The sequence below is a fragment of the Acanthopagrus latus genome, chromosome 12 (genome assembly GCF_904848185.1).
Source record: "Acanthopagrus latus isolate v.2019 chromosome 12, fAcaLat1.1, whole genome shotgun sequence".
Lineage (NCBI taxonomy): Eukaryota > Metazoa > Chordata > Actinopteri > Spariformes > Sparidae > Acanthopagrus > Acanthopagrus latus.
In genome coordinates this window covers 8,077,626-8,089,359 of record NC_051050.1, presented here as the reverse complement: position 1 = coordinate 8,089,359, position 11,734 = coordinate 8,077,626, and the positions used below count along the sequence as shown (strand labels likewise).

Sequence of the window (11,734 nt, the reverse complement as noted above, 5' to 3'; positions counted from 1 at the left end):
GACCTTTTATGCTTTTTATTATTTCATACAGGTTCACCTCTCTCTCTCTCTCTCTCTCTCTGTCTCTCTGTCTCTCTCTCGGTCTCTATCTCTAGACCACAGAAAACAGCAGTCGGCAGCCCCTCCTTTAATTCTGTGACTTTGTGACATCACTACATCACAGAGTCAGACATTTGCATAATGGAATGGGTCATGGCTAGTTTGTCATGTAAGAATTTATTTAGCAAAGCTGCTTTGTTGTTGTTGGCTGTACTGGCTCAGGCGTGTGCGAGCTGACCTATCAGAGCAGACTGGTGATTCAGCAGTGGGGTAGCCTTAAAGAGACAGAAGCTAAAATAGCATTTCAGACAGAGGGAGAGTACAGTGGTTCTACACAGGAACAGTAAGAAAATGTGTATTTTAGCATTTAAGCAATTTAAACCTACTTTAGTAGTAACACAAAATAAAATGATGAACCTGAAAAATGAATGAATGAATGAAAAACCTGAACGTGAGCATAATGTCTCCTTTAAATTTGAATAAAGTGAAACGTGTGTGTCGGTTTATCTTTGCATGTGAGCATGCATAATACATTCAGTTTAGAGGGTGCAAGTTGATTGCCTTTTGTCTGGGTACCATCTGTAACGCTAATGAATACTTGTGTGTGTGACCAGCATGTGTCTGAGCTTAGCCAAACTAGTTTGTGTCGTTTCTTACAGTGGGAATAAAGCTGACTGGGGCATCCAGGAACATCACACAGCTTTCATTTCAACAGAATAAAATGTCCTTGCACTTACCAATTTGTCCCCTTTACATCCTCCCTATTGTACATCTCCTCTGGCTCCCTCCCTCCTCCCCCTCGTCGTCTCTGCATCTCTTCCCCGCTTTCCCTTGTAGATTCGCATTTAGCTCTTCCTCTGCACATTAACGCCGAAATATGAAAGTTTTCTCTGCAATTCTTCAGACCTTTATTCACCCTACCCGAAGCAAGAAAGGAAAAAAAAATAATATAGAGAGAAATGTTCTCAGTGGGGACTTGAGCCCAAACTCAAAGAGTGAAGGGGGTTGGGGGAGCTCGGGGTATACAAAACCATAAACAAACAAAGCAGAAGAGAAAATAAAGCCTGTTGGCATTGCGGGGCTAGCGCAGACGGTCCTAGAGTTCAGCTCAAACATGCATCATTAGCATGCGGCGCCTGTGCTTCCAGCTCTCTGATGGCAAAATAAACGGACAAAAGACTAAATAATTACTGGCAGCAGGATTCGAACATTCCGCTGAACATATCAGATTTTATCAGGGCGCCAGTCGTGATGAATCAATTACTTATTAGTAGTTGATTTAATTGCGAACATACAAAGACTTTACTAGCACTTCCTAATTACACATGAAGGGCAGAGTAGCTTTGATCAGTGTGTTTAGACTGAATTGAACCATTATCACTGTCTGAAAAGTGAAGTAATTACTACACGGGGGGTACTGGGGCTTTAGCAGGAGGCTATTAAAGGGAAGGTTTGTCCCTGGAGTGAGTGCCCAGCAGAAAGCCTCGCTCTCCTTTTAACAGCCAGTATAGTGCCAGGGAATTCTACCTTAGGCGAGACAAGGGGCAGGAATGGGTCAGCAAACAAGGTGCTGTAAAAAACAGTGAAGTTGTCCATGACACGTGCTGCTGGTTCTAGGGCACTCCAGACAGGAAATATCTCCCACACCGTTTGTCTCCGGTTCAGCGCTCCTCCCTAACTGGGCATACTTTTTCCCAAAATATCGGCATGCGGACAGAAATAGAACATCATTAAACAGGTTCACCCGAGTCACCAAGAGGCAGACATGAAATTCAGGCCAAGGAGTTAGCAGGGGTGATATAGAGCAAGGCAAGACAATACATGGATAGAATTGAGAGAGCTCCCATTATAAAGACATTGGCACAGCTGCTATTACAAAGTAAACTCCACCAGCACTATTTAAGCAACCGCACTGAGCGAATCAACTGCTTCTTATGCATTGTCCTGTACACGAAGGGGACTTGAACCCTTCTTAGTCATGAAACCATGAAAACGACTCTTGGGTCACTTGTTGTTTTGGGGCTGGTTTTTGGTAAAACATTTAACAAAATAATGGCACATCGAAAAGAAAAAGAAAAAAGAAAAAAGAACATCCCTTCACAAGTTAAACTCTTGGTGTAAAGAAATAGCACACTTCTTCTCCCCGAGTAGACCTTGAAATGGCAGATAGTGTCGGAATTCTCAAACAAGAGGAGCGGATTGAGATGTGACTAAACAACACGTTGCACGGTCACCTCCTGCAAAGATGAAACATGTCTGAAGTCAGAACAGAACACATGGATCTCTATGAGGTTTTTTTTCGGACGCTCGGAGTGCATCACAGCAACGGGGGGGGTGGGGGTTGGGGCTCCCAATCTTCCCTTCTTCGCGTAAAATGATTGGATTTGAGAAAGAACCTCAGAAACGTAATTGGTGTTTAATGGTGGAGTAGTGACGGGAGCAAATAGAAAAATATTTATCATTGAAACAACAGGAGCAGTTTCAGTAGGAACCTCTTCACCGAGTCATCTTGGTAACAGATTCCCACTGGAAAGTGAATAAGGCTCCTCTTCTGTTCACAAGCAGTTTGTGTGTCAGAAGAAGTCAAGTTCATACGCTTTTTTTTTTCTTCATCTTTAAAGATTCACTATTTACACGATAAATAAGTTCTATTCGATTTTTTGTCCTTTGATTAGTCTTATAGAATTTCTTGACATCATCTTTGAACACCTCAAAAAAAATCGTCTCTTATATCCTCCGAGCCATAACGACAAAGGAATCAAACAAAACAGAATAAAAGAATCCTTATTGTTTCCCTTATCTTGAGGATATACCCACATTCGTGGGACATTTTGGCCCCTCGCAGTTTCATCTCTTAATCGATCAGTTGCTCTGTGGGAGGACCAAGTACAATGTCTGCAACTCCTGTGAGTATGACCACTGACATGTTAAAAAAAAAACAACCCCGGTGCACTGCTTGGATTCAGCCGGAGATGATATTTGAAAGGCCATCACAGCCGTATCTGAAGTCCTCATCAGCTCGGTAAGTCAGTGAGAAGCAGTGTTTGACACGGTGGCCAAAGGGTTACCGAGCGCAATAAAGTCCCGCACTGGATGGGCGCTTTCCGTAAAAAAAAAAAAAAAAAGGAGATGTCAGGCAATATTTCCCAGTACAGCCCATGGGTTCATACGCAGGTCAAAGAGAAGTCAACGTGCTGGTTCAACATGCCCCCACTCGGCACTGTTGTTCTCTGAGGTGGGGGGGGGGAGCACGTGGCCGGGGCTTTGCCAACCCAGCAGGACGGTGCTCTCCAAATTGTCCAGTGTGATGAAAGTCAAACATTGACTCAACATTGTCTCGAATGACTGTCCGGGGGCAGTGAGAGTGGTTCGACCTTCAGTAACGCGGACCTTTTTTAAGAATATGTACAATACTTTGCATTCAAATGTATTTATTTTAACCACCAAAGAAAAAAAAAAAAAATCATAAAAATAAAATCCCCATGATTACCTCTTTAAAGCATAGTGAATCATTCAGCTGGGATATGATCATATACAAAGACCTGCCACTCTGCTGTGAAATGGGCCCCGGTAAGAAGACATCTATGGAACGTCCCATAATATCTCCCCGAAAGTGATTCTGTTAGGTAATGCTGAATTGGCGTCGGTAGGTAAAATACAAAATTCTGATGAATATCTTTCAAATTTCAGGGTTCACTTCTGCACTGATAGCGTGATTAATTTGTTGAAGACGGGCCCGGGTTCATCTGAAACTGCCAGGGGATTTGGTTTGTAATTGTGAATGTGAGTCAGCAGGGGCTAGTTTAGCAGACCAACTGGCATTTTAAGAATGCCCCTCATGCTAAAGCAGCTCGTGTGCATTAAAAGAGAGAAAAAAACAAAACAAAAAACAAGGTAACTCTTTGGTTTGACATGCACATCGATGGAATCCAGCCAGAGATCCCACGTCTAAAGAAAGGAAAAGTAAAAAGAAGAGAAGAGAAAATTCAGTATGGTTACTTGTCTTGAGAAAACGACTCCTGTTCGTGAACCAATGATATGCTTTTGCTTTTGTTAACTACTACGGACTAGATATTTCAATAATAATCACAGTATGAAGCCCCTTGTTCTTCACATGATGTCCAGCTCCACCTATCCTTGTCTGCTCTCACTCTGTGTGATCCAGAACTGGTGTTTATTGCACTTTCCCTTTTCACTCCTGACTCAAGTGGACTGCTGTTATGCTTCGAACAGGTGCCCCATCGTGTTATCATGAGATTTTGGAAAAAAAAACAAGGTGATGCTTTTTTTTTGTCGTATGCTGGATTCCCCTCCCACGATTGAGCGGTACGGAGATTTCTGCGGAGCGCTTTGGAAAAAAGAAGTCGAAAATGATCTGCAAAAGATGTCTCCCGCTCTGCTGTAAATTGGTGTGTCTGTGTGTTTCAGATGTCAAATCCCTCCGGGCAGAATTAGAAAAATTTTAGTCCTCGAGTTCACATACTCATGTTCTGAAAACATAGGCCCCACTGAACAACCAGCTCGCCTGCCCCTTCATTTCAAAGTCACGGTGAATCGGAGGCCTTTGCTCTGCTTCTGACGATCTGGCTCGTCCCACTAGCGTCCAAATTTGAGTGTGCCGGTGCGCTCGACGGTGGGATAGGGAACGCTGACGGGACCTTCGCTCTGTGGTCTGAGGGGTGGCGGAGGAGAGCGAGGCCCTGGCACAGGGGCACCCATTGTGGCAGCTGAGGGCACGGCAGGCAGCGCCACTGTCTGTATAGTGCCCCTATCACATGGCCCCAGGTCCTCCAGCCCCTCCAGGCCCTGTGGGGGTCCCTCGTAACCCATGTTGAGCCGCAGGGGCTGATGGGCCTGGCAGTAGTCTACGATGGGCTGTTCATAGCGGTAGAAGGTCAGCGCACCCAACTGGTGGGGGACCTGTTTAGCAAGAGAGGATAGAGGAAAAGACAGGAGGAGGATGTGATGGAGAGGATGAAGTCGGGGTAAGCGCCCCATGGGCAGGATGGTACAAGAGTGAGGGAAATGCAGAGAGGAGGAGAGGGAACAAAAGGGGACAGAGAGAAAAAAAAGCATTAGTCATACGGATTCTCGGCCAAGTGTGTCCTTCAGATAAACCCAAAAGAGATGTTCAGAGAGATCTATTTATGTCCCCGCACTGCCTGAAGTTGTTGTTTCCATCCACAAGAGGCTACTGATCAATACTATACAGTCAACAGTTTTCCCTCGCAGTGAGTGTTGCTCAGAAAATCGGTGACTGATGACTGCGACAATCATGCACTACAGATCAGAGGTCGTTTAAAAGTGAAGTCAACGGTTTAAATTCAGGATGCCTTAATTCCCCAGAGCCGATTGTTTTGTTTTTAACCTGACATTCTATCAATTTTGACATTCAAAGCAACATCATCACCTTAAAATGACTGCCTCCAAATCACGTTGATGGTACAGTGTCTTGTAGTAGAGTGAATGATGTTTCAACTGCAACACTGTTATGATGTCGTGAGTTCTCTTTGCGGGTGGCACCTGGGTTACCTCTGTCAAGCTGTGACATACCTGGGATTTTGTTATTTAAAATGCCAGTTTCTACATAGCGTTGCTTTAAAGCACAGGGGGGCCACTCACTGTGGCCTTTTCAAAATCAGATCTTCACCCTAACTTCCGCAGAGCCGATTGTTCCTTCGCTGATTTTTGACATTTAAAGGCTACTTTCCCGCCGAGTTGCGAGGAAGGCTTTTGCTGTTTTTCAGCCCAAAAAAAGGTGAGACGAATGAAGTCGTTGTGTTCAAAGCGACTGCAAATTGTGTTTGAGAAGCTAAACTCCGGAATGCCCCCAGTGATTATCTGGAAACACGAGAAACACGCGCTCCCGATTGCAACTTTTTAATTGTGATTGTATCTGTGGTAGCGTGTAGTCCTGGCTGCTTGTGTTTATGATGTGATCTAGGCGGACCGACCTTTTGAACAAACTGAAAAAATAACAAGCCCAACATTCAGTAGACTGCAGCTGCAGCAGCCACAGCTGTTTACTTTTCCCATACATTTTTTTTTTTTTTATTCATATATTTTTCATATATCTCTGTGTTATTTTTCCAATGCACTTCATTTGTTACACAACATTTCATTGTGCCTGTGGTGACTGCGGGCTTACAGCAGACAGTTCAGTCTGGCAGCTCACGGCTCGGCCCCTCTGCAATCATCCTCACATGGTGACCACCTGAGCCTCCAGCTTCCCCAAAACTCATTTTGCTGCAGAGACACTCCAAAAAAAAAAAAAAAAAAAAAAAAAAATGTGTGCTGCGAAGCGTCCGCCACAACTGCCTCCCCACAGATGCACAGAGCATGTCATGTCGTCTAGGTAGGCTTTCCCTGCACCACAACTCGCGCCGCAATGCTCACTGCGGCTGTCAGAAGAATGCGAACACGCGTCGCGGACGTATGAATGACGCACAGGCCAAGATGCACTTAACGAAAACCACTTCTGTGCTCAACCTCTGGTGCGAGAGCCGGCGCAAACAGGCGTCTCTCCGGTGCCATGTCACGTACTGTTGTCTGCTGTGTCACAGCCAGGAGCGCCCGTCACATCTGGCTGTGTGTCTAGTCTTGCGCTCCCTCCTCCTGAACCTTAAAAAAAAAAAACGGGCGCCAAACAAACAGATGAGACTCTCCTGACACCTTGTCTCTCCGACTTTAAGTCACACACTTATTCCCCTTAAAAAAAAAAAAAAAAGAAGAAAAAAAAAAAGTAGGCCAATTAAGAGGTTTCTAACAGGCCGTGAAAGCAGCAGGGTGAGATGGCAGCTGACCTGGATTAAACACCGCAGCCTGGCAGAGCGACAGATCAACAGATCAGTACACACAGGCGACAAGAAAACACACAACAACAGCAGGAGCTCGAGATATGACACCGACACCGAAGACATGAATAATACAACCCCTGACTCTTGAGGAGGCGTTGGAAGCAGAGCAAGTGTCACAACCGCGCCGTCTTCCGGGAGCATCCTTGACATTTTATTTTTAACCTTAACCAGCGATGGTAACCCGGTCCTGAGCACGACATCTCAGGTGGTTTATAACACAAAATAGATATCCACTTCTTTAAAGGCAAACCATACAGGAATTTTCATAAAAGGTGTATAGAACTAAACATTGATCATAGATCACTAGAAATGTGTGGAGTCTGTATCTGCAGAGACCCTCTCTGACTCTGTTTTCTTGGATTTGCTCAGGACATTTCTGGGTCCCAGGTTGATAAACCAAACCAAACCATCGTTATCTAACGTTATCTGAATAGAAACAATCTGCCAGTGACTACAGTGGTGTTTTCGATTATTGTGACAGAATCTTCAAGCACACAGAGAAATCTGTGCAACCTAAACTAAAAAGGTTATTCATGTCAATAAACAACAAAAAAATGAGAAAAGTATTGAAATGTTCTCATAAATTTAAAAAAATAATAATAAAAAAATCAGAAAATTTGATATTTTTGAGCAAATTTTACAAAATAAAACCCATCAACCTGCCTCTCTGCTCCCCCTCCCTCCTCTCACTGGTGTCACAGCAAGTTTGCACTGCATGTCACGTGGTAGCGTCATCTTGCATATTCAATGGGATTAGGTGGGAGATGAAAGTCTAAGCTTACCACTGCAAAAAAAAAAAAAAGAAAAAGGAATGAGTCCTCCAGCCATTCTGTTCTCTTATTTTCCATTGATTCAAACAGGATCATGCAAACAACAATAATCCGTTTTCATGGGGCTACGGACCTGGGAACGAGACTCGACAGTTAACTATCTTTCTGCTTATTGCACTTTTGAGCGGCACGTTAACAAACAGCAGCCAAGAAATCCTGCATACTATGCATTTAAGAAATCAGTACATCCAGTTTATAAAGGACATCTTTTTTTCTAGACATCGCTGTCGGTGTCAAGCCGCGCAGAGATTTTGAGATATCTCCCTTTGTCTTCTGTTCTGCAGTCACTTCCACACATATTTACATGGATTTCATTTCACTTGCGCCTCGCCAGAGCACTGGAAAGTGACAGTCAAAGAGCTCCAAAGCAACAGTTTCTATTTAACCAGGATGAGAGACAGAAATAGGTTTTTCTTTGAACAACTTCTTCTGAAGAAAACTGTCTCTGAGAAGATGGTCGGCGAAGACATCAGACGCAGCGCTCTTTAAACCGAAACCCACATAAAACAAAACCAGCTGTGTGGCTAGATGCCACAGATTAAAAAAAAAATAAAAAATGTTCTTTTTTTTTAATTTGGTGGACTGATCCTTTAAACAGAAAGACGAAAAAAAGGGAAGGGACAAAAAAAAAAAAAAAAAAAAAGGTGCAAACAAGATAAGAAATGACTGTTCCCGAGTGAGGTCTCAGTTATGTCCCGGAGAAGCAGAGCGGGAGCAGACACATCAATAAAGTGGATTTAGAAATGAGAGAGTCTTCGGTACGAGTAACCCCAAAAAAAACCGTGTCCCTGATATCCTCGCACATTTATTAAACTTATCGCAGAAAGTCGCTCTGATTGGACGAATCGCACTGGGGGGGGAACATAAGTGAATTCAGGACAGGATTTTTTATTTTATTTTATTTTATTTTTAAAAAGGACCATCTGTGTCAATGAAATGTAGATATATGCTGGTTGGGAAGGAAGGGGAATAGCATGTGTGTGTGTGTGTGTGTGTGTGTGTGTGTGTGTGTGACAGCACAGATTTCAAAGTCAAATGGAAACAGCCCGGGCTAACGCGGCTCGGCAGTTCAGGAATTATCCCGGACCACGGGGGCTGAGATAAAGCTACTCTGGAAGCATTAACACCAGTTCTGTTTTAGATAAAAATAGTGTTGCGTGTAGCCCCGAGCTTTACTGTAACAGGCCCTCATGATTCAGTGCAACATATATAATATAGCATTTGCCACAAAGTCGTGGTCATGAAAAAAATAAATAAATAAAAAAATAGCATCTGCTCAGAGGATGCTTGTGTGGCCTGGTGTTAATACAGGTAGCAGGACATTTAGAAAATCACCCTTTAGTCCTCCAACCCAGCCTTTTTTAAAAAAAAAAAAATCAGTTCCATCTAGCTCAGGAACCACCACCTTTTCCTTCTCTCCGTACCTCCTTCCTCCTCAAATGGAGTCCATTAAGCGAGGCTGACTCATTACATTATGGGCACTCAGTGGATTACTCCCCTCATTCCCCTTTTCAGTTTAAACCCTTCACCAACGCACTCCACCACCGCCACCTCCACCACCACCTCATCTCCCGTCACACACCCCAGTCCACCTCAGCTCTGCTCACAGCTCCCCCCCACCCCCGCTCAGGTCCAACAAATTAATTAACCGATATTAAGTCCTAGCGTTTCAGTGGATTCTGTCAAATTGTCAGGGCATAAATCTGGCCTCGCGGAGAGTGTGCACGTGTCTCGTATCCGTGCACGGATAGAGAGAGGGAGAAGGAACGTAAAAAGCTGAGCATTTTTACAGTCTTCCTATCATTTTCAGGATTCTAGGCAGCTTTAAAAAAAAAAAAAAAAAAAAAAATCACACATGTTGAAGGATGCATAAGTCAAGCCAGACACGCCGACTCGGCTCATTGGAGAAAGTCACTGACCCAAAAAACACTCTCCGTGAACGAAAGGTGCGATTGATATTCACCATCCATGTAGTTGTGAGGTGTCGCTAGCTCATTAGCAATACTCGCAGCCTCCCTTTGTGCTCCTCGGCATTAGGAAGTTATTAATTCCTCACACTGAATCGTCTGTTGATGGAGGAGACAGCCAAATATGTAAATGATAACATCTGGCCAGACCAGCAAAAAGACAAGTTTATTTTCCAAATGGTCCAAAAGATACATGATTTGTTTGAGAATGAAAAATGTTGAGTTGGGACTTATCGGAACATTCATCTAAAACGCCGCGCAGAAATATCAGAGGGGGAAGTTTTCATTCCAATTCGGTTCCTTCCATTACTCATCAAAGAAAAAAAACCAAAAAAAAAAAAACAAACAAACTTAATGCTGCTGTGAGTGATACATTCTTGTTCAAGTAAGTGTTTAATGACTCTGTGTTCCAACAGTAATCACTGTTATAGAGTGTTTGGTCAGTAACCCATGTCTCTCCTCCCCCTGCTAGTGCAGTAACAAAGAGAATTTCCTGGTATCCCTGCACACTTTATCCAATCAGGACAGAGAATTCTATAAAAGAGGCGGTCCTATCTGCCTGTTAATGGAGACAAAGCAGGGTCCTCCTGTTTACTGCTATGCCTGGTGAGCACCACCCCGTGTTCATGTGGGGACATAGAGAGGAGGGAAGGAATTGCTAACTGCAAAACAGACAAGAAGTTAGCCAAAATCGCTTTGAGTTGGGGCTCATCTAAATGTCTTGTGCAAGACTATATTTGAACATGATCAAAAATTAATTACATTATCAACAGAATGTGAATAAATGGCCTCATGCTATATACATATGGTGTTGTGGAAATATCTTCTGAAGTCAGCATGCTAACCAGCTAGCAGCAACCTGCCCTATAGACCACCAGCTGCATAGCTAACTTGGTTGATTAGCTAAAGGCAGCTACAGTCAGACTCTGTTGATATCCTGCCTATATTTGTTTTGAGTATGGATTTGACAGGCGGCCAGTTCTTGCATATTGCGCCTTGAACATTGTGAAAGCATCACAAGGCCAATTATTCTGTCAGTCTGTGTTCTCTCCATTACTAATCAAACACAATACTTTAATACCAATAAAAGCCCTTCTGGTGCTTTACCCACCAATTAAATCCTCTTCCTGCTTGCAGGTCTAGTGCCAAAAGTCTATCTTAATTGCACGATTTCATACGTGAAAATAGTCACCTGTCATTCAGTTTTATGTTTGAACTGGAAAAATGTGGTGTCAAGTTGAGGTTGGATTCTTGCATATTTGAGGAGAGGTTATACTTTTGAGGAGTGACGTGTCATACATAGCTGCAAGGCATCTCAAAAGAGAGCTGCTATGTCATTTAAATTCAGATTTAAGCATCTTCAGAACTGATTTGAATATTTTGGTGATTAGCATTCGTATGCACACATTTTTATTTATTTTTTATTTTTTTTCCACTTTTCTACTGATGAGCCCCTGTGAGTGCAACCTGAGAGGCAGGCAGGAACATCCTGGGTGTTTCCGAGGTCTAGTCTGAAGCCGCTTCCTCAATTCAGACATAAAGATACAAAGACGTCGGCTGTCTCGCTCATTAAGTCTGTCGCTTTCCCGGCTTGTTTACCTTTGAGAGCCCAATTTACATATTCAGCTCTGAATGGGTGCCCGATGAAGCTGCCACTATGTGGAAAACAGGTCTAACACAGCATTTACTGGCACTTGACAGGTTTTACTTTTGCAAACTTTAACAGTCTCAGATCTGTGCTGGAGACGGTGGGAGCGGCGATAACCACCTAAGGACACAGAGTACAGTACAGGGGAGAAAGGGTGGCACAGGGTCATGTCACCATGCACCAGTTAGCAGGACAGGACAGGGACATTTGAAAGGCAAAACAAGGATCCCAGCCCTTATGAATTATGCATTTCAGTTTGAGACGGAAGAAGGTACTGGCAATTATCCCCCTCCTGAGAAGAAGGCTAAAAGAATCCAGGGATGAATGAAATGATGCATGACAAAAAACTTTTTTTCAGGTACACTCAGGTCACGCCATGGACAGCTGTCTTTG

At 43.6% G+C, this 11,734-nt stretch overlaps 1 protein-coding gene across 2 annotated transcripts in view; it reads right to left on the bottom strand.

Annotated features, from left to right (window-relative positions):
• Nucleotides 1-1,981: 1,981 nt before the first annotated feature.
• The window catches only part of LOC119030540 (leucine-rich repeat transmembrane neuronal protein 4), a 122,667-nt gene continuing 112,914 nt past the window's right edge, over nt 1,982-11,734 (bottom strand). Inside the window, exon 3 of one of the 2 annotated variants that reach the window (XM_037118232.1) lies at nt 1,982-4,959. In XM_037118232.1, the coding sequence (XP_036974127.1) occupies nt 4,636-4,959 (324 nt within the window). In that variant the 3' untranslated portion in view covers nt 1,982-4,635. The remainder of the gene's footprint in view (nt 4,960-11,734) is intronic. The other variant, XR_005078319.1, reaches the window with a different exon arrangement.